The 25,279-nt window shown below is 46.5% G+C and overlaps 5 protein-coding genes across 5 annotated transcripts; 2 read left to right on the forward strand and 3 right to left on the reverse strand.

The window, feature by feature from the left end:
* Window positions 1–1,874: 1,874 nt before the first annotated feature.
* Window positions 1,875–10,912, reverse strand: V1508DRAFT_358725 (golgi-body localization protein domain-containing protein; the record flags this gene model as incomplete). The annotated part of the gene is made up of 6 exons (XM_066937076.1): window positions 1,875–2,074; window positions 2,128–2,242; window positions 2,294–3,506; window positions 4,314–5,131; window positions 5,181–5,320; window positions 5,374–10,912. The coding sequence occupies 6 exons, from the start codon at window positions 10,910–10,912 to the stop codon at window positions 1,875–1,877; spliced, it is 8,025 nt and encodes a 2,674-aa protein (XP_066794038.1).
* Window positions 10,913–11,448: 536 nt separating this feature from the next.
* Window positions 11,449–12,765, forward strand: V1508DRAFT_422863 (S-adenosyl-L-methionine-dependent methyltransferase). Its single transcript, XM_066941076.1, has one exon. It carries the CDS (start codon window positions 11,681–11,683, stop codon window positions 12,566–12,568), a length of 888 nt encoding a protein of 295 aa, XP_066794039.1. The 5' UTR covers window positions 11,449–11,680; the 3' UTR covers window positions 12,569–12,765.
* A 199-nt stretch (window positions 12,766–12,964) lies between these two features.
* On the forward strand, window positions 12,965–17,606 carry V1508DRAFT_441149 (P-loop containing nucleoside triphosphate hydrolase protein). Its single transcript, XM_066942280.1, has 3 exons — window positions 12,965–13,093; window positions 13,144–14,369; window positions 14,415–17,606. The coding sequence occupies exons 2-3, from the start codon at window positions 13,155–13,157 to the stop codon at window positions 17,316–17,318; spliced, it is 4,119 nt and encodes a 1,372-aa protein (XP_066794040.1). The 5' UTR covers window positions 12,965–13,093; window positions 13,144–13,154; the 3' UTR covers window positions 17,319–17,606.
* Window positions 17,607–18,326: 720 nt separating this feature from the next.
* V1508DRAFT_358663 (P-loop containing nucleoside triphosphate hydrolase protein) lies at window positions 18,327–22,596 on the reverse strand (the record flags this gene model as incomplete). The annotated part of the gene is made up of 3 exons (XM_066937074.1): window positions 18,327–18,958; window positions 19,015–21,751; window positions 21,808–22,596. 3 exons carry the CDS (start codon window positions 22,594–22,596, stop codon window positions 18,327–18,329), a joined length of 4,158 nt encoding a protein of 1,385 aa, XP_066794041.1.
* Window positions 22,597–24,021: 1,425 nt separating this feature from the next.
* Window positions 24,022–24,792, reverse strand: V1508DRAFT_422868 (60S ribosomal protein eL32). Its single transcript, XM_066941077.1, has 2 exons — window positions 24,591–24,792; window positions 24,022–24,454 (listed from the first exon to the last, which is right to left on the reverse strand). The coding sequence occupies exons 1-2, from the start codon at window positions 24,725–24,727 to the stop codon at window positions 24,196–24,198; spliced, it is 396 nt and encodes a 131-aa protein (XP_066794042.1). The 5' UTR covers window positions 24,728–24,792; the 3' UTR covers window positions 24,022–24,195.
* Between the last annotated feature and the right edge of the window lie 487 nt (window positions 24,793–25,279).

Consider the following 25,279-nt stretch of genomic DNA (forward strand, 5'->3'; position numbering starts at 1 on the left):
GCTTTGCCGGTCTATGTGTACCGACTCATACGAAATGGGTGAGCTGAGGAGTCGCTCTATCGGAGCGAGTTACTAAACATTCAAACGGTCTGAGAGCCCATGTCAGTTCACTTGTTAAATTCGGCATGGGCACTCGCTAAGGTAGAGGGGCTCGTTCGAACAACTTTAACGGTTTATTGGAGTAGCTCATACATTACAGCTAAGTTACTCGTATGACATCACACATGTTTGTCAACAATTGTATTTAATTTATAGTCGGATTAGCCACCAGACAAAAACTGGACGGCATTACCCAAAACGACCTTTAGACATATACAATATATACACACCCGCTTCTACTGCCTCTGCTTGTCTCCAAGGTCATCAACAGTTAAGGACAGAGCTGCAACAGGCATAACCGGGAGCTTAAATACGGGACAGAACCACAGCAGACAAATATTAGAGTAACTGGTGATTCGAAGATGAAGGGAGAGCCAAAAAATTCAAATAACAGTTTTACTGAAGCGGGTTAAGTAACGAAAGAGGTATGGCAGCGAGGAACGAGGCATGGCGCTGCTGAGGTAACCTGCGACAACGGACAGCTTGAGATGCTAAATGACAAAACGATCACACATATGACATCCACAATAATTCAAAAAACACAATGACGAATAAGGCGCACCTCAACATATTTTAAGATGACGTGGATCGGGAAGACTTGGAGGTCTAGAAGTCATCAAGAATTTAACTTCGTTTACTCCGAGTCCAACAAGCGACCCAAAGTCCAACATAACCGATAGATATATTACATCCATGCACTGGCAGTGGACGATGACCGACCTAAAACTCGCATCATGTCAGGGGCCCAATGCCCGAATGATGAAAATGACGCTAGAGTGGACAGCAGCAAGCAGACAAGCGGGAGATCGGTAATCAAATACAATTCAAGCACGAAAGACCATAGAAAGCATCAGGAGCCACAGCACAGGAAAAGTCGCACAGTGCAATCGACTAGTCATACGGACGTCAAGCAAAGAAAAATACTACAAATGTGAACTGAAATGATCAACTTACACTCTAAGTCAATCTCGGTGTTCCATTCGCGCACGCAAAACCTATGTAAGAATTCCTGGGGATTCGTCTTACCCACATATTGTAAAATATCAGAAAGAGCACTGTCATTGTGATGAAATATGGATTGCTCCTGTTACTTTGGGAATGATCGTGTCTGCGCAAGGAATAAGATTCTCTATGCAAGCAATCAAGATGAGATCTATGGAAGAGTGCAAGCGTTGAAAACCCCAAAGTGGTGCCCAGTTTGTTGTACAGTGGGGATTACTTACACAAAACAGGAATACATACTCGATCAAAATTGGGTTGACTGTGATCTCTATGGCTTTATAATCAAATCAGCTCTTTGAGCAGCAGATGACGATTTGTAATGTGTTGTTTGTGTTTGATATTAAATGCAAATATCATCTCACCAGACAGCCGACACTGTTGACACCCGCGCTGACGTAGTTTACAGAGCAGCTCTTATGCCTCCTACGAGATACTCGCAGCTGTGCCTCGCATAAATCATGCGAGTGAGAGTACAGAAGCAACTCGCTCTACGTTTTCAGGCGAGACACCAGATCATACATACTCGCCCAGCAAGTATTGCAAACTGACTCGATGTGGCATGGTTTACGGCTGAGCACCCCAGACACAGGCGACTCACTTTCGGTGAGTCACTCCTATAATAGTTATGAGTGGGATCAGAGGTTTTTTCTATAGGGCTGAATAAGAAAAACAAACAAACCTCCGTTCTATTCGTGACCATGAAGCGAATAAAGAACAAGCTAATATACACAATACACTATATACAATTACATTACAATACAATACGATACACATCAATTTACTCGGTCGTTGCTGGTTCCGTCCTTCCTGGATAGGTTTGACTCACTCAAGTCCGCAAGAGAAGTAAAAGCGGCGTAGTCAGATATTTGGCGAATCATGGGTTGTTGCAGCCTGCGCTTTGACGAAGATCCGCGACCTTTAAATTTATTTTCAATAAGCGCGCCAGTATGTGAAATAAGTGCTTTAATAATATCTACGACAATATTAGACTCAGTACTGACCACTAAGATAATTCAAAGCACGCACCTTTCTTGAGACGCAGCGCTAGATCTAAATTAGACCACGTCTTGTTTCTGTACTCGATTGTCGGTGTCCGGAAAACAAACTCGTGCACATCTTCGATATTTCTCGATCCACGACCCTATCCTGCATCAGCGCCAGGTAGCATAATTAGCATGATCCAAACACGCACCTTATAGCTAAGACACAAAACAACGCTAGGAATTGTAACATGAACGAAAGTTATGAAATTTGATGCTCGCGTAACCATCTGCGATAAGTCGTCCTCCAAGCCATAATGACTATCGCTATGATTTCTAACACCGACAGTCGTGATTGTCTGCTGCAGTTTCGTTTCGCTCTGTGCAGAAATATACGATTTTACAGATACACTATCTCCTAACTTAGACGCCGGGTCGCGCGATGCCGATATGTTTCCGCCAAGGCTAAACTTCCGTTCAGTGGCCGCTGTAGCTGAAGAACTCGTACGACGACGATGTCCTGTCCATGATGCTAGACCGCCGCCGTTGAGTCGTTTCTTATCCGCACTTTTACCGAAAAACAGTGATCGCTGTGACTGTTGCGAATAAGTTGACGCTGCATCTGACTCTGATTGAGATGACGAATCCGATGTATCTGAGACGGCGGTGCTGGGGTTAGCATCCATTGAGATATTTGGCGTACTACCACCTGCATGTGACGCGACTGAAACTGCGGCGGCTGGCGGTGGATGATAAACCATAAATGGAGACTCATTCTCCGCGGGGAAAATGTACTGGAATAGCTTCTGACCTATGTCGTATTCCAACTGAATCTTCAGCGGAATCAAATCAACTTCGAAGTGGTCCATGACGGGAATGCCTCCTATAGCTTCTAACATATACCAATACACTCTAACAGCTTTTCGATTCTTGTCTTCCTCACTCATTGCATCGAAGTACGGTGATAGCAGTTCTGGATAAAGGGCACCCTTCAAGAGGTTGATACCCTGCAGCATAGCGACTTCAATGGTATTGAAATTTGAGCCGTCGGAGTTCTCGAGTCGTCGGAAAGTACCCTTAGCGAGCGCGATGTCGACAAACGGAGTTCGGTCGGCCAACAGTAAATGAGCAATAATCTGCTGTCCTGTAATAAACCACTGCAATATGCCCGTTGTTTCAGACTCTTTATCTTCCCGGCGCCGCTGCCCCGTCGTAATAGCTTTCATGATAAAAAAGAGTTCCTCACAAGCATAGGAGAGTTCCATTTGCACATTACGTCGATCTCTCCAACCCTGCTCATCGAGGTCAGACGTATAAATTTGGAACTGATATCGAATTTCCTCGAGCTGACGAATCTCACGCTGCAAATTCTCAACCATATCCGAAGCTCCAGATAGATCGCTGAAATCAGTTGCAAACACAATCCTTTCCAACCTTTCGTTAGACCGTTTGTAGTGCGGCTCAGAATAGATCAATAGATCCATGACAATAATGTACACGGCATAGTACTGCAATGAATCGCACGATGCGACAACTTTCGGAAAGTCGACTGACAAGCGATCCACTCGTCTCTCCGAGTCTGGTACGTTGCCACTACGCAACTTGGATTTACCGACAACTTTGTCACCGTACTTAAGTCGCAGTGAGTTGTGTTTATCAAAGACCAATGATGCCGACGTCTTTTCAGCAATCTGAGCTTCTTGTAATGCACCGGCGTCATATATGCTCTCCAAAGGCACCCATGGCGGCCAGATGGAGGTAGAAGACATAAGCTTATTCATCGACGCTGTAGAGGACGTTGGATGAAGTACTTGGCCACCGGTGTAGAGTCGTGTACTGCCATATTCATTGCTCGCAAAGAGCCACTGAGATTGACGAACCATCTTGTCTTTGTGGAAAACGAAAAACTGCGCATTATCCAGGTTTGCACAATACCGCGACTGCACAAGACCACTGACGTCATCCTCCAGCTCAGCCTTATCCATAATGGAAATAATTTTCAGCTCGATGCTCCGTGACGTTACAAGCAAGGCTGAGTTAGGATTCTTATCGCTCTGCAGCTGAATCTGTGGCCCGACAAACCGGATCATGTAACTATTGTGAGCCACGTATGCATCGGCCAGATTCTTCAACATGTCGTCTGTCATATCGCCATCCTCCTCATCTCCTATGTCACTTGATGATTCTTCGTCATCAGAAGAATTCTCCTCAACTGCGGATGCAAAGTTTGACGCAGAAGAGATAGAGGCACGACTGTTTGGAGTGTTGCTAGTTGAGATAGTTGGAATAGGCAGAGTATCTCCCACTGACGCCGTGGAATCATTTGGATTGTCATCGGCATTTTCAAGATGTACCGGAGGGCGCTGTTGGTGCACCTGACGACGATGATGGCCGTGATGATGATCATGATGATTCGACTTCTGGTTAGTCTTCGCATTTTGATGTTCTTCGTCTTCAACTACAAAATGCTTTTTCGAATCTTGGAGGAGATGTTCGATCATATCTTCGGTCGCTTGCTTCCCCTTCTCCTCTCGCGACAATGCATGTGCCGTTGTCGGCATCGGCATCTTCTCTAATCCATCCAACGTCGCTGTCGAGCTCTCACCGTCGGCAACAATCTCCGATGTCATTTCAGCCATCTCCTTTGCCTCCTGCTGCTCCTTTACCAAATCTTCTAGAAATTTCACAGCGCGACGCGACATATAGTAAATAAGACCACGTCGCTGCCCAACTTGATGCACGTACCGCAAGAAAATGTTACGAATCGAGTTAGTCCATTTAATCTGAACGTTATGAAAAATGAATCGGTTATTGAAATCGCTGAAATGGTCGTTCCCTGTACGGTGTACTGACTGCTGACAATTTGAAGAGTCTAATTTGCCGTCCGCAAATAGTCCATTCTGCTCAAAATCTTGCACAAAAGCTTGCTCGCACTTCATTATGTCTTCTTTCGTGTCCTCAGTCATATACTGCAATAGATTAAGCCAGAGATGATGCAGAGTTTGACGCTTATATTGTAGAATTTCAGCATCTTTCTTAGCGGCCACGAACTGCAGAGATCAGCGATTATAGCAGTAGCGCGAACATTTGACTACTCACCTTTTGCTTTATTATAGTGTTTTCTGTATATAATCTTGCTTTCCTTTGTAAATCATCTAGTTGCTCCGCGTTTGAATTAATCTGCTCCTCCAGCTCTCTTGCGCGGGCACTAATCAATTCCGTCTGAGTCCTCAAAGCGTCTACACTTAGGTCAACAACTTGTCCAGTAACAATAAAATCACACTAAACTAACTTGTCTGTCCGAGTAGACAATTATGCGACGGTTCATTTCCAAATATATTACTAATCTGCTCCGTGGATGATCCAGTCTCGCTGTGCGCATGCTCGGTGTGCCGATAGTACGTAAATCGTGGAGTATAGAGCCACGGAAGCACTTTGACTGACGACAAATTACTGCTACCGACCAGTGAATCCAATTCGGTATAATCGTCCATATCGATCCACGTCAGATCATTATCCGAAACCTTAAACTTAGCTAATAATGGAGTGCCATTCGTCGATCCCACTGGAGACTCTGACTGTGACTCGTTCGGATTGCTAAGTTGCTTAAAAAGTTCCTCGGCCGTCCGTTCCTTGAATGTGACCGTAACTCCGCGAATATCTGCAGAATTGAAGTCGACTTCAGTTGCGTTTATTCTCATGCGACGACGGCGTCGAGTAACATTGAGCACCTTGTCAATGTAAGTTGTAAACTCCCGTCGCTGATGGATATCCATCATGAAACTGTCCGTACGTCCTTTAAAGCCAATGGAGTTAATTACCATCTTGCTCCAATTGTCGTCACGTTTATGAAGATACATGTGACTCATAAACAACGGTGCCAGGACGAATTGGTACTTAATCGTGGCCAAGTGTCTGCCGAATTTCTTTGACACGGTCTGGGGGGAGAATAGTGGACCGTTTTTTATTGGCAGGGACATCTCTCCAGAGAATAGATCCCACCACGCAAAGAAATGTGTGAATACGCGTGGCGATAAGTGGATCGTGTTGTAGCTTGAGGTAGATGGTTTCGACTCGAACGCGTCCCATTGTTGATCACGAGGAGATATGACTGATAATGCAAGGTGAATGTAGTTACTGCGAAATGCAGCATAGGAATCATGTGTCTTCAAGTTATCGATTGACTGTGGTGTACGAAGTTGTACCTTATAATGTGGAATGAAGTCGAAGGACCGCTGGCCACAGTCGTCACGTTCAAATAAAATTCCAGCCTGCCATCTGACGCGACCGGACAGCTTCATGATGATCTTTTGGAAAGTTACACGGTCCTGATACTCAGACTGGGCACTGAATGTACTCTTGTCATCTTCGGCTGCCTCATACCTCGCATTGTTCATTCGCACATAGAATGTGAAATCCGGAATCGTCAATAGGTATTCTTCACTATCGACCATCATGAATTCTTTCTGATCACCAGTGGGATTGATGTCCCATGTCACATTATTTCGCCAGCACATCGCGAAACCAGCGCCTGACCGAGTGATCTCGTACGGATCACGAGACCCTTTGAGCAATAGATGCACTGCGCCTTCCTTCCACGCGAAGCGGATTCGCGAATGGAAAATCAGTCGGATTTTGTCCCAGAAACCAATCTTTTCAGACGGATCAATTGGTGGCTTCGTGAATGTATCAAATACCATCATCACCTGCTGAATAGCGGGCTGGATCGATGGAGCCCATGTGATTCTTGTCGGCGCAGATGTCATAATATCGACATTGATTTTTGAATACAATTTCACAGCCGACACGGTTCTCGTCACGGTGATGGAATACTCGTTGTCGCATTTACTAAGAGCAGGAACAATCGGCACTTTGACATAACGAGCAGACTTGGAGTTAAAGATTTCTTCGGCAATCACAACTTCACTGGACATTGACCACGACAGACCAGTAGCGTCTTGTGCTGGATTCAAAGCCGGGACATGAATAAGTGGAAGTGGATAATCGCGTAGTAGTACTCGCGCTTCCCCAAGTTCTAGCTGGAAGAAAAAAGGCACCAAAAGCGTATATTGTGTGTCGTCTGGCAATCCTTTGCCAATGTCATGAAGGAATTTCTGTAGATCGTCCAAAGGATAGGTAGGCTTATCAATAAGAATATTCACGTCATTGAACAGAATTTGAAATAACGGCGGTGAGTCCGGAATGCCGATAATCCTTTCATGAGATGCGGTATCCTCATCAACCTCATCTTGTCCAATTAATCTCATTCTTCGGGATTCGATTGCGTCCGCTCTGCACTTTCGAGCCCTAGTTATTCGCTTGATCCATGCCTGCGAATGCAGCTCTTTCAATTTCTCGTAGGCAGCTGCTGTCGAGATCTTCGCACTATCGGAAGGTAATTCTGCATCCGTTGGCGAATATCGGATAGGAGTTGTACCGTTCCGCTTATGACGTCCATGCTTGTGCCGGGAACTCTTCATTGACTTGAACGTGCCTCTCTTGCGAATTGGCTCGTGCCCCTCAGGATTTTCCGGGTCTGCGGAGGCTTCTCTCTCACCACTTTCGCCTGCACCCTCAGTAGTCTTTTCCTCTTTCTTCGTCGACGCTGTTTGTAACGCCTGAACTTTTGCATCAAACGCTGCTTCCCTTGCCAAGCGAGACTTCATTTCGACGAGTCCTACGCGGAAAATTAACCCTAACCTGGACTCGAAAGGGTCATCGTCTATCCGCATCTCCAACACTTTTGCCCGTAGTCGTATCCGTGGCACCTTCTTCGGCTTCTCCGCCACTGGCGTGAGAATGTATGAGTCCGAGTTTGTCTTGAACTGATGATGCAATTGCTTCAAAGACTTCATGGAGTTGATCACCCCTTCTACTACCTGGTATAGAACGAGACCATATGGAATTCCAACCGATAGTGCATCTGCATCGACAACTAGATCATCTTCTGGTGCAGTGTGCTCCTCCTTCTTCGACGACGGAAGACCGGCCGGTTTAGGATGTTTGCTCTTGAACTCCAATCTAAAATGTCGAATGACAATAAAACGCTCCCACGCGTCGGGAACTGTCGGACTTGCGACAAACAATCGAATGGACTTTGACCTCAGAAGCGGAACTCCTGTTGTCCGTTTCGTAAAGTCTAATCCGATTGTTTCGAGCATTAGTGGTGATGTGCCGGGTAGTGTGGCCTTCAGTCTAATATTGTGCGTTCGGACATCAATATACACAAGTTGATTGACCGAAGGAGTAGATACGGCTGGTTTGGGAGGAGTCGGTGACTTTCGCAGGCGTCCAAATATTTGAAGCAATGCCTTGGTTGATAGCATCAGTGAGTAGTGGTGGACAAGCGAATAATTGACGAGCATCTTCTTGAGGAGCATATTCACTTCGATCACCGGGCAGTTGTCCTCAGAGTACGTCGACACTGCCATTTCCAAGTCAGGAATTGTACATATTGGAGTTGTTTGGTCGAGAATGTCATTGGCATCGATTGCACAAGCTTCCACACCACGAAAGCCGACTGCTAGACGCCTACGATTGGTTAACGAGTCAGCTGCGGCTCCGGCTCCAGCTCCAGCTCCGGCTCCGCCGTCAATGTCCGTCGCGTGGGGAAATTCCACCGTATTTGTGCTATGAGCCATTGCACCATGATGATGACGGTAATACTTTGAGGGGTTCCGTACCGCCACATGTGGCTTATATTCTAGAATCCAGCTTTCTATTTGCACAGCTGTACCTCGAGCAATACCATGAGCATCTTTGGCAATGTCGTCCACGCAAGATGAGCACATCATGACATCTGAACCCTCAATCTTGACGTGGGATAACCACGATGGAAGTTGCCGAACGAAATTCTTATCCCCTCGCGTTTGGGCGATTGACAGAGGCTTGGGAGCGGTATTCCTTTCCATTCGTTGCGCTTCTCGTCTGACATGTGCCAGCAGATCCTTCAAGCTATTGATAATCTCTGGCTTTGTGAGGTATATGCCGAACGATGCAAGTGTACCGGTTACAGCAACATCGAAACCAGGGCTAGTCTCGGCGACGAATTTCAGGGCCAGGGTTTCCGTTCGAACTAGATCATGACGGATTCCGTCTGGACCTCGAACCCACGTTCCAAAGTCGGTCACTCGGAATGACATGATGAGGCCATAATGTGGCGTTGGGCTAGTGAAATGCGAAGACTCTAATTCACAATTGATGGTGGAGCACGAAGAAGCGAGGAGATTGTGGATTTCCGATACTTTACTGTACCTTTCCGGAGTCTGCCCGATGAATTCAGCCTCGCTGTCGGACACCATAATTCTCGCGGCAGGCTCTTCGACGCTAAGCTTCATGATGACCTTCGGCAGGAGTTGACCGATGTGTATTCGTCGACCCCGTATTTTCGGTCTTGAATCGCTTGATTTGACCGATGTTTCTATTATTGCTGCAAAAATTGGAAGATGACGAGCGTGCACATCAACTGATGGCGATGAGATCGTCAAGCTGCCTTTTAGCAGACTCGAGTTGCGGTCCGTTTCTTCTCGCGTAAGGATCTGAATGGATTTTCGAATGAAATTTGTCGTTGCAGTCGTGGTGATCATTGGGATATACAGGAGCTCATCTTGTCTTCCACTGGCACAGTCATTCAACCCCACAGCAATCGAAATTGCTGTCAAAATAGCCTGGTGAGACATATCATTTGGCTCGAAATAGATTCTGTGGCCCGGACTATTCGAGCTCAAACGTCTGAGATCGATTGTGAAGTCTTTTGTGGCCAGACTGAAATAGATTGGCTCCCCTTTACTTGTAGTCTGGCAAGAAGTTGATGGTGTAAACTTGTAGATACCAATTTTGGCCGCATGAATCCGCACCTCACGCACAATATTCAGTAGCGCGTATGCGGTGTCGGCCAGTTCTTGGGGATATACGTCGTCGACACTGGTCTTCCTAGATAATGCCGGGGATACGAAATATGATAATGAAGTCGAAGCACGACGCAGGAGCCGACGCTTTCTGGCATGCATTCTGGCGTGCATGGTCGAAAATGAATCGTATGGGAACGTCAAATTTCCAACTCGAACATTCAGTGATACATCTTTAGGTTGTAAAGTTTTCTTGGTGAATATTTCGTGCAAATCAAACTGGAATACATCCAACACTTGGTCTGCGGCTGTTTTGCTGTGTGTGTAAAAAATATCCTTCACAGCAAATCGCCAGGACACTGCCACATCCGTATCGCGATTCCAGTCATGGTGTTCGCTTGAGGTAGAGAAAAAATGCGGTAGCTGCGCATTCCGGTTGATCACGTCTGCGTGTAACGCAATACTACGGATATGAATTGTACCCAGATCTTCTGTAATGAGAGACGAGTTGCGGATGCTGATGTCGATCAGGCGAAGGTATGGCAGCAACTTGTGCACCCTGTATATCAAACTCGCTGCCCGAGTCAGTATGTATTCTAGCGATTGCTCTGACACACCATCCTGGGGCCGTAATGCAGACAGACCTGTCGGTGTTTGAAGCGGCGAGTTTGCGGATGTTACATGCGACTGAGCATCGTAGTCGGAATCAAAATACAATGAGCTGTCCGCAATCGTGAGCGTTATCCATGACGGCCTCGAGAATGAAGGACGGTGGAAGTTCAATTCAATCCGGCGAATATCAACTTGGATTCCGGTTCTGAGAGTGAACGAGATGTGTCGAAGCGAGAAGTATCCCAGTCGCTGTATCGAAATGCCGCTCAAAATTCGAATGAACGCAAACACAACAAACGCGACTAGATGCGTAAGGCAGAAAAGTGCCCCCAGCTCAACGATCATGAGCGACAGTCCTTCGGGTTTCTGCATTATATTCTCTTGGCTATGCTATCTATTGTCTTCGTTAGCAGAATGAGTAAGCCCGGCTGGGACAACTTGTGACATCATGCAACCAAGTTTGATCCAAGCACATACCATTTGTTGAATGCTTTCGCGACTTGCAGTACCACTTGTCAAATAGTACTCCAAATAATCAGATATAAAGCACAATAGATTGATAGTAATGGTGTCGTGAGTGGACAGTTGCGATTGTGTTGTGATATAGATTCTGCTTGGTCTGCGTCCGGAGAAATCTAAAGCAGCTTGCTACATCCTCTATTCTGGTACCATACACTCAGGAAATAGACATCGGTTTTTTTAGTGTTAACATCCCCACGTTAGCGCAGGCGGGGAGAATCGATGTGCTCTATAAATCTTATTTTCATCTGACAGTCAAATTAGCCATCACTCTTTAAGTTTAGCGTCTCAGAGACCGAAGTAACCTGTTACGTCGGGTTAGCTGACGGTGTACATATAACTTGATCCGACGGTTCCGAGCTGAGATTAAACGGAGAACCTGATGGTGGGCTTCTGCCAATAATATTACAAACTAGTCCTAGATAATAGAATATGTATTCCATTAGTATTTCACGTAGTGCGATTACTTGAAATAGAATACATGTTTAGCTCAGAATGATTGCAAAAATTCAAAAGTAAGCTGGCAGTCAAAGCGCTCTGAGCGCTGGGCTTGCGCGCAGATGACAGATTAATTTGCTGATATGGCCGGAATCTCACCCAAAGGCCGCGCGCTCAAGCAATATGAGCGATCCCAACGGCAAAGGAAAAGAGATTTACGTCTCCTCGTTGGCCGAACATGACAGTGATAGCGATTCTTCTTCGTCATCTGATTACGAATCAGCTCGACAATCACTTTCCCCGTTCGCGCAAGCTCAATTGCTTGCAGCCAGGAGCATCTCGGAGTATCAGCAAATAAGTAGTACGCTTTTAGCAAAAGATGCAATATTACTTGATTTTGCGTGTGGAACTGGGCCTCTTTCGCAGCGTCTGGCGTCTCGTGTTGATAGTATTCTTGGAATTGATGTTGATGCCGCTGCAGTCCAACAGTACAACACACGGGCACGGAATCAAGGCCTTGCGGAGGATGAGATGTGTGCGATACACTGCGACATTTTGACAGAAGAATCTTTAGTACGTGGCAAAGCCTGGTTTGGAAAAGTGGATGTAGTTGCTTCAGCAATGGGATATCATCACCTACAAGACATGGCTGCAGCTACGAAAATACTGGTCGACAGGTTTTTGAAAGTCGATGGGTGGATAGTTGTTGTTGATCTAATGCATACGCCATATACCAGTACCATCTTTGCGAATGCGAAGAAAGCAACGGCCCGCCATCTGGATCAGAGTGGACATGGACATGATCATTTGCATCATCATTCTCATCATGTTGGCGGAATCAAAACGGAGGATATTAGACGTGCATTCATGTCTGCTGGTCTCGGCTGTGTGGATATATTTGAACATGTATTTGATATTTCCGTCATGGTGCCCCGTAGGTTGCTTCCAGAAGGCTATAGTAGCAATGAGGCTGGAAGCAGTAGCAGTGGTCATACGCTCTCTGCTATTCCTGACGGCGGCAAAGTGGAAGTCTTATTGCCGTTTCTATTTGCCGTCGGCAAGAAGTTGTGATATACTGTTTATTGCATATCTAGGCGTTTAATTTATTCAGTAATTATGTGAATACAGTACTTAGACCAGAGTTCGAAATGCCTTTCTTACGCAGCCGATTCATCCAGCACAAGTGGTTCCATTTTCATTTCTTCATTATTTTTTTCTATGTCCTTCAGGACCAAGTAGTTCAAATAAATTAGTATCATACTTCTCAACTTGTATTACTCGGGGGCCACCAACCCCCCGAATTTTGAACATTACGAACAAAATGCCGAGATCTGGTGGTACCGCTAAGATCAGATGGCAAGGAGACAAGCCTCAGCATCACAGCTACTCGCCTTCGCACGTTTTGCGTGCGGCGCAGTACCGCGAGCGATAACGATCGACTTCCCCGGTGCCTTACCGAGCGGGAACGCTATTTGTAATCCCATTCTTGCAGTTACCTGCTAACCCTCGACCTTGGGCTGCATTATATCCTATTTTGTCAGGCATCTCCATTCCGTATCCGTCTCGACGTAGCTGCCAGATTGTACCCTTCAATCGGTAAGTGAGCCGAATATTATGTGAAGTGAGCTCTAACGATCGACCAACAGGAAGATTGAAGATGGCCGACATGCATCTGAGCGATGAGAAGACTCCTTTGTGGAGCGGTGGTGCCTCCCATGCAGCCGAGGGCTCAATCTCGTCCACCTCAAGCAGCAAGAGTTCCTTCTTCTCCTCTTTCCGCCGTCGCACGCTCCTTAGAAGCGGATCCACAAAGTCCTACGCTGCAGTCGACCTACCCGCAATTGACGACGAGTTCGCCGGCTTGCCCGAGAATGAAGCGAAGGTTCTTCGCGAGCAGGTTGTCGTTCCACGTGCTGCAACGTCTTATTTCACACTCTATCGATATGCGAATAAGAAAGATTGTTTAATATTGACCATCGGTGTTGTCAGTGCACTATTGGAAGGTGTCTTAAAACCGGTCATGTCCCTATTGTTCGGCAGCGTCACTGAGGCATTCGCAAACTATGATCCGCAACGCGCCCTGTACAGCTCGACGCATGAGTACACCAACAGTACCTCGCATACTACGTACTATGACACCTATATCAGCAACGGTGAATATATTCCGTATGAGGGACTCTCGCAGCAAGAATATTATGACACAATCAGACGACTTTCATTGTACTTGGTTTATCTCGGTATTGCCGACATAATACTCTCTCACATTAAGACTTTCATCTTCATTGATCGCGGTGAAGTCTTGTCAGCCCGGATCCGCGAGCACTATCTCGCAGCAACCTTGAAGCAAAACATTGGTTATTTCGATAAAATAGGATCAGGAGAGATCACGTCTCGTATCACGGCCGACACAATTCTCGTCCAAGAAGCTATTTCAGAGAAGATTTCTTTCATGATCGCAAACTCCACGACGTTCTTCGTCGCTTTGGTTATTGCCTTCACACAGTCCTATATCCTCACATTCATTATGCTTTCAGTTTTGGTCTCAATTATCCTTTCCACTGGAATCGCATCCGCCTATATGGTCAAGTACCTCAAAAAGTCGCAAGATGGTTACGCCGTCGGCGGTACTTTGGCCGAAGAAGTCATTGGCAGCGTTCGCAACGTCCATGCGTTTGGAATTCAAGAGATTATGACTCACGCGTACGACAATTATTTGAAGGTCAGCGAGTACTGGGGTATCTGCGCGGGAATTGCAACTGGTTTAATGAATGGCACAATGTACTTGTGTTCGTTCTCGACGGATGCGTTAGCGTATTGGCAGGGTGTGAGATTGTACTCTGAGTACCAGGCTACGCTTGGAAACATCGTCACGGTATATTATGCCTACCTTCTTGAAGAGCTTAACTGACATTGGTAGATCATATTTACAGTGTTCCAAGGTGCATACGCGTTCGCAATTATATCACCCTACCTCTCCAGTGTGACATCCGGTATTGCGGCCGGGTCCAAGGTCTTCGCCACCATCGATCGTGTGTCTGCCATCGACTCGGGCGAAGAGACGGGCATCAAGCTTAATGAAGTCGACGGCAGCATTGAGCTTAAAAATGTCAAGTTCATCTATCCCTCCCGTCCCAATGTGACGATCTTGAATGATTTTAGCCTCAAGATTCCAGCGGGCAAGACAGTTGCTCTGGTCGGGTCTTCTGGATCCGGAAAGTCCACAATCGTGGGTCTGATCGAGCGCTTCTATAATCCAATAAGTGGTGAGGTGCTTCTCGACGGTCATAACATCATGGACTTGAACATTAGATGGCTCCGACAGAAGATTGCTCTAGTCCAGCAGGAACCAACGCTGTTTGGTTGCTCAATTTACGAGAATATCGCATACGGCCTTATCGGTTCTGCATTTGAATTCAGCTCGCCAACTGAGAAGCGTTCCTTGGTCATAGAAGCTTGCAAGCAAGCAAATGCGTGGGCGTTTATCGAAAAGATGCCGGAAGGCCTTGACACCAACGTCGGTGAACGCGGCTTCTTGATGTCTGGCGGCCAAAAGCAACGTATAGCTATTGCAAGAGCTATCGTTTCCAACCCAAAGATTCTGCTGCTCGATGAAGCGACCTCGGCACTTGACACCAAGTCCGAGGGTGTAGTTCAGGAAGCGCTTGAACGCGCGTCCAAGAACCGTACCACTATCGTTATCGCGCACAGACTCTCGACTATCAAGGATGCGGACTCCATTGTTGTCATGAGCCATGGCCAAATTCTCGAAATGGGCACTCATAATGAGCTGTTGGCCAAGCAAGGTGAATACTCCGAACTCGTTAAGGCGCAGCAGATCGAGATGTTGAAAGAAAAGGAGAAGGAGCAGCTCGACAAAGCCCACAGTATTCAGCCTGATGATGATGGCATTGAGCAAGTGCTTACCGAGAAAGCGATCGAGCTGTCGGACTATTTGCAACACAGTGCGTTAGATCTTGCCCGCACAAAGACCGAAAAGTCCACGGCCGCACTCGCGCTCGAGTCTGATGTCAAGGTTCAGGATAATACTGTGCCATCGTTTTTTGAGGCCTTCAAGTTCATTTACGACTTGTCTCGTCCCGAGATGTCCTATAATATCATCGGCCTGATCGCGTGTTTTTTCAACGGTATGGGCTATCCAGCGCTCGGTCTCCTCTGGGGTACAAACTTGCAGGCCTTTAGCGACATTATGGATCGCTATGAGCTCCGCGCCTACGTTTCTCGAATTGCTGGTTTCTTGTTTATGCTGGCATGCAGTCTCGGTATCTCAAACACTATCACTGGTGTCGCGTTTGGGTACTCTTCGTCGCGTCTCGTCCGTCGAATTCGAAATCTGTCGTTCAGCCAAATGCTTCGTCAAGAGATCGCATTCTTTGATAGTGATGAGAATACCGTTGGCTCTCTCACGGGCACTCTCTCACGCGACGCTCAAGCAGTGGAGGGTCTTGGTGGAATTACCCTCGGAAAGTTTATCGATGCTTTCGTGACCGTTATTGGTAGCAGTGTTGTCTCAATTGCACTTGCCTGGAAATTGGGGCTCGTGGTCACAAGCGGAGTTCCTGTTTTGGTGGGATGTGGATTTTACCGATTCTACCTGCTCACGGAGTTTGAAGCGCGAGTGAAGAAGGAAAATGAGCGCTCGTCGACATATGCATGCGAAGCAATTTCTGCAATCCGAACCGTTGCGGCCTTGACCCGCGAGTCCGACGTGTGGGAAACATATCACAGTAACCTGGACGAGATCGTCCACCGCAACCGACCGATCAGCATTCGCTCGGCTTTCTTCTACGGCTTGACTTCGGGACAAGTTTTTTTCATCATGGCACTCGCAACCTGGTACGGAGGGCAGCTTCTGGGAACTGGAGAGTACAACCTATTCCAGTTTTATCTCGTCTTTCTCTCGATCATCTTCGGTGCCGAAACTGCAGGCGTTGTGTTCTCGTTCGCGCCGGATGTCGGCAAGGCAGTGCAAGCTGCCAAGAGCATCAAGATGCTCCTCGAACGCGTCCCAGACATCGACTCTTGGTCTGAGGAAGGCAAGGTACCGCAGAATGTCCAGGGAGATATAGAATTTGTTGACGTTCACTTCCGGTATCCCACACGTCCTGAGGTACCTGTCCTTCGTGGGTTAAACATGAAGATTCAAAAGGGACAGTATGTTGCGCTCGTTGGTGCTTCTGGATGTGGGAAGTCGACTACTATTAGCTTGATTGAGGAGTTTTATCAACCGCTCGCGGGTGCAGTCCTGCTCGACGGACAAGACATCTCCGAGTTCAACGTTAATAAGTATCGGCAACAGCTGGCGCTTGTGTCGCAGGAGCCGACATTATATGCCGGATCAATCAAGTACAATATTCAACTCGGAAGTCCAACGCCGGTCACGGACGACCAGATCATCTATGTGTGCAAACAGGCCAACATCCACGACTTTATCATGTCGCTTCCGGATGGCTACGATACTCTTTGCGGATCGAAAGGTACTCTATTGTCCGGTGGTCAGAAGCAGCGAATTGCAATAGCTCGTGCTCTTATCAGACAGCCGACGATCTTGCTTCTCGATGAGGCTACCTCGGCTCTCGACTCCGAGTCCGAAAAAGTTGTTCAAGCCGCTCTTGATATTGCCGCCAAGGGTCGGACTACCATTGCTGTCGCACACAGACTATCCACCATTCAGAACGCAGATGTCATATATGTATTCGAAGCTGGTCGTGTTTGCGAAGCAGGTACGCATCAAGAATTATTGGCGAAGAAAGGACGATACTACGAGTTGGTACAACTACAAGCTTTGGAGGGGAGAAGTTGAATTTTCAATGTTTTCGGATATCTTAGTTCCTTGTGGAGTTTCAGTATATATAGGATAGACGAGATTTGTTGTCATAGACACCAGAGCTTATCTTTAATTGGTTACTAAGTTAATATTTGATCTTCTCTCTTGGTGTGTACTTTTGTCATTATTTTTCATACGCTTTATTGGATAGACGCTCATTTTGTGTTGGATAGTTTAGATAGATATTTGGGATAGAATTATTGTATATATCAATTAGTATTTGCGAATGTCTCTTTGTCCTGTTATCCTTGTTTTCAAGCCCAGACCCGGAGCTGCCAGATCAAGATTTGTCTCGAAATTTGCGCGACAAGCTGATCAAACTGGCATAAGCGTAGGTGATAACAGCTTCCTCAGTTATATATTTATGCAGTCTAAGTAGTTGTTGCTCTCATTGGGAAAGCAGATCGTCGTTTTTGTGGCCCACTGAAATCTACTATTAATTCACAAACAACCAAGAAGTAGTGACTCGGAACAACTGCTGGGGCAGTGCTAGCCAGGTGGAGTCAACGAAAATATACGGCCTACAGTGCCTTTGTATATGGCAGGTCTTCTAATTCCTCTGCTGAGAATATGACGAAGTGACATCGGACGCCCTGAGAACGAACAAATTAGCTCCAGGACAATTTTACTCAAAGACAACATTAGTTGGAAACAACGAAGTGCGTGATATTGTCTCCATTTGCTTACAAATGTTTCGTCTCGCTCACAAGAAAGGAAATAAAACTACATGTATTTAGTCTATGATATCCCAGAAAACCTAATAATTAACCCAAAATCAAAATCTATCACCAAAGCCAACACAAAATATAATGAAGAAAAGATGCAAAGACCGAATGAAAGAAAGAATTGTACAGTGAAGAAAATTAATGACAGTCAATAATTGGCCTTACAAATGAGTACTACCATCGCCGTGTAAAGATCAGTACTGTCTATGCACCCTCAACCTATGCCACAAGAATATAATATATAAGCAAATGGCAGAACCTACGAGGTCGCTTCCAAAGCCTGCATTTGCACCAACTCATAATACTTGGACTTGTTCGCCAATAGCTCCTGGTGTGTACCTGCCTCCAAAACTTTTCCGTTCTCAAACACAAAGATGACATCCGCCTTCTGAATCGTTGATAGTCGGTGAGCAACAGCGATTGTCGTTCGGCCCTTAGCAGCAGCATCGAGAGCTGCTTGAACGACCTTCTCGGACTCGGAATCGAGAGCCGAGGTAGCCTCATCGAGAAGCAAGATCGTCGGCTGTCTGATAAGCGCCCGAGCAATCGCAATACGTTGCTTCTGACCACCGGATAACAAAGCACCCTTGGATCCACAGAGAGTAGCGTAGCCATCCGGAAGCGACATAATGAAATCATGGATATTTGCCTGCTTGCACACAGCATGGATCTGCTCTTCAGTAACAGGCTCAGGGCTACCAAGCTCAATGTTCTCTTTGATTGTGCCGGCGTACAGAGTAGGTTCCTGTGACACGAGCGCAATCTGCTTGCGGTACTCATTAATGTTAAATAGTGAGATGTCTTTGCCGTCGAGCATAATCTTGCCCGCAAGAGGGGTGTAGAATGACTCAATAAGACCAATCGTAGTCGATTTGCCGCAACCAGAGGAACCTGTGACGCGCTAGATGAGCCATAGTGGAATGAAATATGGCCAAGATAATACATACCGACAAGAGCGACGTACTGACCAGGCTTGATGGTCAGGTTCAAACCACGGAGAACCGGAACCTGTGGTCGCGTAGGATATCGGAAATGGACGTTCCTGAACTCAACCTCACCTCTGACATTCTGTGGAATATCACCTTCTTCACTCCAAGTGTCGATGTGAGGCTTGAGCTCTAACAACTTCTTAATGTTCTGAGTCGCCTGGTACGCCTTTCCCATATCCGAAGCATAAGAAAACATGATACCAGCGGATTGGGCTCCGAAAACAACAGCCATGAAAGTGACGTAGAACTGGAACAGATCGTACTCACGGGTCTTGAGGAACCGAGCACCGTACCAGAACGTGAGAGCCATTATGAGATAGAGCATTCCCTGGGCAACGCCGTACAAGAGCGCTGAGTAGTGAACTGTGCTGCGACCCTTCTCAATCTGATACTGCAGCTCCGCGTGGTAATGTTGCATAACGTCCTCCTCGCGCGTGAGCGCTGCGACAGTTCGAATGGCTGATGTCGCTTCGCACGCGTATGATGCCGTGCCTTCGCTAGACTGCTGAGCCTTACGCTGAAACTTAGCAAGAATATAGAATCTGTAGAAGCCCGCCGCCAACAAAAGCGGCACGCAAGCAGTAGTGACAAGACCAAGATTCCAAGCAATGACGAGAGCGAGAGTAACAGACGATACGACAATCATCATTGACGACAGAATCTGCCCAAGAGTGGTGCCTGAAAGACCCTCGACAGCCTGAGCGTCTCGAGACAAGGTACTGGTCAGTGATCCAATAGTGTTCTCATCGCGGTCGAAGAAGCTAATGTCTTGTCGAAGCATCTGGCGGATGGTCATGAGACGAATACGACGTACTAGCTTCTGGCCGGCGAAAGCAAACAAGCTAAGAGAAATGATGGACGACAAGAATGAGACAACGGCAAGCATGAAAAATAAACCGGCGAAGTAATCAATCTCCCGGAGCATAAACTCTGTATCCTGTGGGTACGATCTAAGGGCCTCGATGCACCGTGCGTAGAAGAGACCAAGAGCGGGATAACTGAGACCAAGAATACCAGAGAAGATGGCGCCCACAACGTTGAAATGGTTTTCCGGCCCAGAAAGTTTGATAAGGAAACCAACCGTTTCAAAGAAGCCGTAGCTGGAATATGCACCTTCCTCATCATGGGAGGCTGGAGAGAGTGCAACACTTGACACAGACTTTCCAGTCTTGGTCTTGGAGAGACCTAGAAGTGCATCAGTGTCCTTGTCATATGACTTATCGACGGAATCCTCGAGAGAAGCCTTCTCATCAAGGGTTGAACTCATGCCATCACTGTCACTGGATGAATCAGCAGAATGAGTTTTCTGCAAGGCCTCAATCATCTCCTCCTTCTGCTTGTGAATTCGCTGAGCCTCAACAAGTCCGTAGTATTCGCCCTGCTTCACAAGTAACTCATTGTGCGTTCCCATCTCGAGAATAGTACCTTTACGCATGACAACAATGCAATCCGCATCCTTGATAGTCGACAATCTATGCGCAATAACAATAGTAGTACGATTCTTAGAAGCGCGATCAAGAGCCTCTTGGACTACGCCCTCAGATTTTGTGTCCAGGGCAGAAGTCGCCTCATCTAGCAACAAAATCTTAGGATTTCCGACAATAGCACGAGCAATCGCGATTCTCTGCTTCTGACCCCCAGACATCAAGAAGCCACGCTCACCAACATTGGTATCAAGTCCTTCCGGAAGATTATCAATGAAAGCCATAGCGTTGGCCTGCTCGCACGCTTCGATCACCAAAGCACGCTTCTCCGCTGGTGACGCATTTTCATATGAAGTTCCGATCAGGCCGTGAGCGACATTCTCAAACACAGAACAACCGAACAAAGTAGGTTCCTGCGAGACCAGAGCGATCTGAGATCGAAGCCATTTGATGTTGATATCGTTGATACTGACACCATCAAGGAAAATTTGACCAGCGAGAGGTAAATAAAACCGTTCCAGAAGCCCTACGATGGTAGATTTTCCAGATCCCGAGGCACCGACAAGGGCGACAGTCTTTCCAGCGGGAATCGTAAGGTTGAAGTGCTCGAGAATGGTGACATTAGGTCGCGATGGATAGATAAACTTGACATCACGTAGCTCAATATCACCACGGACGGTTTCCAGTCTCTTGCCCGTCTCGATAGACGAGTCGATAACGGAAACACGGTCAATCGTCTGGAAGATCTTGGAAGCAGCAGCCATGCCATTGGTAATGCTACGGACATGGGGAGAAATGTTGCTTATAGCGTAAGTTCCCTGAACCATAGCCATGAGAATCGTTATGACAGACGAGATTGTCAGCTCATCACGAGCGAGAAACTTGGACCCCTGCCAGAAAGCAAGCGAGTCATTGGAAAACACGCCAAGCCACATGGTGCCAGACATCACGCCAGCAGCGATACCAGCTCGCAATGCCCACTTCTGAGAAATAGCAAGAAATTTGTCGTACTTCAAAGCCAGACGGTCCTGGATCCCAAATGCCTGGACATTTCGCACACTGGACAAGACCTCTTCCGCAAGAGTACCGCCAGTGGAGACCCCGCCAAGCGCAAGCTTGTAATACTTCGTCATTTTCCCGGAGGAAATAAAGAAAGTGGCGAGAATGAAGACCGCGACGGACAACATGATGAAAGTAAGCTTGTACGACAGAGCGAAACCGAGAGCAAATGCCGCGAAGAAAGTCGTCACATTTGACACAATGAATCCAACCTGCGGCAGCTGTTAGGACGTTCGTAACTCGAAAACCTTTTGTTTAAGAGACAAACCTTCTCGGATATAGCATCCTGAATCAACAATGTGTCGGCTGAGATACGCGTAGTAATCTCCCCAGAACCAAGCTTATCAAAGTATCCAATATTCTGCTTCAGGGTCGCTCTTAAATAATTTTCGCGAATTCTTGATGACAAAACATCGCCACGACCAATAAAGACGGACATTTCAATATAAGACAAAATGATATCTCCGAGACCAATCGCAAGGAAGAAAAGAGCAAAGTTGTTGACACGTCGCTGGAACTCCTCTGGGGAAATATACGTTGACATGAACCCAGAGTTGCAGGAATGATATTCTTCAGTACCGTTGTACACGTCGTAAATACTCGTGCAGTTGTATGTAGAACCATCGAACATTGGGTATGTGCCGTTGAAGTACTTGTCGGTGTATATGCCATTGTAATACATTGCGTGGTTAAACGGATCAAAACGATAGTAATCGGCGAAAGTCTGTGTAATATATCCAAACACAAGCGTCATAAGCGGCTTCGCAGTACCTTCCAAAATGCCACTGATAGTGGCAATGAGATAAAGTAATTTGTCTGTAGCAGTAGCATATCTAAACATCTGGAAGAAACTGCTGGTGATATCAGGGACAACTACTTGCTCTCGTAGGATCTTTGCCTCGCTCGGTGGTAGCGAAGAAAATTCGTCAGCATACTTTGGAACATCGATCGCGGTAGAAGACTTTTCGGATCCCAGTAATGGAGTAGTCTGGGTGTCGCCAGACACCGTCGAGACGGAATGCTCCTTTGTAGCGGCGTCGTTCTCTTCCTTTCCCATTGTCGGTCTCAACAGGAAATGTACAGAGGAGGATGACGATAGGGAACAAAGAGGCGAGGGGAAAGCAGAAATGAAATTCCAAGGATTGGGCTAGGATATAGTGTTGTGGCTTAGAGGACGCCGAATGTGAGTCGGGAAAGTGTGAGTCGCAATCCATGCCGATGATAGTAACTAGCCTGTAAACCTTGATAACGAACGGTCTTGCGTCCACCCCCGCGGTCCATCGACATCATGGGTCCCATCGCCCAGCAAAAGCCCTGATCGGTTCTATCCACCATATACATATTACACTCCTCCAAAAATTGCGAAATCTAACCGTTAGTTCGGGCATATAGCCAAGGTCAACAAGATTTCGCAGTGTCGCGACTAGTTTGTTATCGTTATCAGCAGCGCTTGGACGAAGTAGGGCATAATTGGCCTCCGGGCAGTCCTCAAAGTTAACCCTTATGAAATCGCGAAAACGCAGGAGATATATCGATGAAGTTGCGAGAAATTAGTCCAAACAAAATTAAATAACTCATATCTTGTATTTTTATTATCCAGCTGAACGTCGCTGGGGCTTGATTAACCATTAAACGATAATTGATGCCACAGCGTACGGTGCTGCGTCAGCGATGCAGACATTCTACGCCACACACTCCACTACCCACAACTACGCCATACTCCCAGAACAAATTACAGCATTAAAATTGGCGCATTTAAGTGTCGTGCTCACGTGTCAAAGTGACGCCTACAGGAAAGCGGCAGGTTGAACATTCAACCGCACACACAGTTGGTTTAGATTCATTCTACGCCGACGGTTTCTGCACCCTGAAATTGTTGAACTTCGCGAATATGCTGATGTCCTATTCCGTTCGATGATATGTTCATTTGCAGTCGCGATGGGCTTTTATGGATTTCATGGAATCATGGTAAGTGCAGTGACGGAGGAAAGGTGTAAATTACCAAATCACGACTGTCGCACCCTCATTCCTTCATTAATTATTGGCTTTTGTTGTTCTGAATAATGAGCGACTTGCGTGGAGCCTGCCGATGATCCATGAGTGTACAATCATACCCAGCGGCTTTCTCTGTCTTCCCCTGACTGCATGCATACCACACCACTGGTCTTTCACGAGTGCATGTAGTCTCACAATATCTGACAACGTAGTAACCAGGGTGAATCAGAGATGCAAACTGATGCTGTAATCCGATGTTAGGTAACATCATGTTAATGGTATACTGCAAATGGTGGGCGCCTGCGCCCGACTTAAAGCACAAAGAAATAGCTCCCAGCACCACCTTTATGCGATCCTAGGATTGCTCTTGGTAATTAATTTGCGCTGTAGCCGCAGCTCACGTCAATCACAGAGATGATAATTTTCCCAATCTTTTCGCGGTAATATACCACTTGCGAATGGCCAAAGATGAATAGAGCGTAGTAAATGCGACTTTATAAGTGTATATTTTTGTGCCAATATAAGTACATGTAAAAGCGTCTCCCATCGCTTAACTTCATAATTAAACAATCCCATACTCACAAAACCGTTACACAGATGCCGACACATTTCACTACCCTTATTTTGTTCATTTACACAATCAACCGCATATAGCACCTATTTAACCCTCGAGTCTCAACCTAGCGGTGGGGTTGGTAACCTTCACACCGAGCTGCTTTGCCTTCTCGAGGATGCTGATTCTCTTGCGCGACGAAACGTTGTGGGCGATCTCAGCAGCATAAGTCTTGGAGTGCATGAGCAAAAGCTCAACATCAGCAACGTTGCGAACGACGAAAGCCTTGTGGCCAGAGGGCATCAAATGACGTGTCTTCTTGTTCGATCCGTACCCAATCTTAGGCATGGCAGAAGTACCCTTGAAGCTATTCCAAATAAAATCAGCATTAATCCATATGAATCAAGCTAGAGATTATCCTTCTCATTAAACTATGCAAATCTCATTCCTCTCATTCTTTGCAACCCAGCAATTACTATCATAACCAACAAAAAAACACTCACCGACGTCGAATACGTGAGTCAATACCCTTGGGTTTCCGCCACGACTCCTTGACACCGATAACAGCATCGGACTGCCATCTTTTGAACTTGGTGGTCTTCTTCTTGACGATCTTGGGGTGCGGAGCAGCGGCGGCCATTGTTGCTGAGTGATCGTCGAATGGTGCTGAAATGCTGGTGCTGACGATTGTATGAAACACACTAAAATCTCGAATGCCCTCCAAATTGGTGGTGAGGTGGTGCAACGAAGCCCTGACCCGTCCAAACTAGATGCAGCGTGACTGTGTTTTCCGTCGTAGCAGTGTGTAGGGTTACGACCTAAACACTAATTGTCACTTTAACCCTAATAGTGCACCAGCATGTTATTATTTCTACAATGTCGCCAGTGGAACTTACAGCATGGTAAATTTGCTTGTTAACGTAATTGCTGCATTAGCTAACCTTGAGAACCTGTTTGGTCGCTATATACCACCTGCAAGCACTGCTATTCATTTTGTACAAGAAAATAGTAAAATGCCTACGATTACAAATCGAACCGACTGAATCATAATACTTATGTTGTTACTTGATGTATCATCAATTCGTGCATACGCATTGACAGGCGATGACGTCATTTCTGCCTGACAGTTCTGGTGCATTCCCAGTGACTCTAGAAATCCTAACCCATTCCCAGCGTGCTTTAGTGGAGGCAA

Source organism: Lipomyces doorenjongii, assembly GCF_038497915.1.
Source record: "Lipomyces doorenjongii strain NRRL Y-27504 unplaced genomic scaffold V1508scaffold_53, whole genome shotgun sequence".
Classification (NCBI taxonomy): domain Eukaryota; kingdom Fungi; phylum Ascomycota; class Lipomycetes; order Lipomycetales; family Lipomycetaceae; genus Lipomyces; species Lipomyces doorenjongii.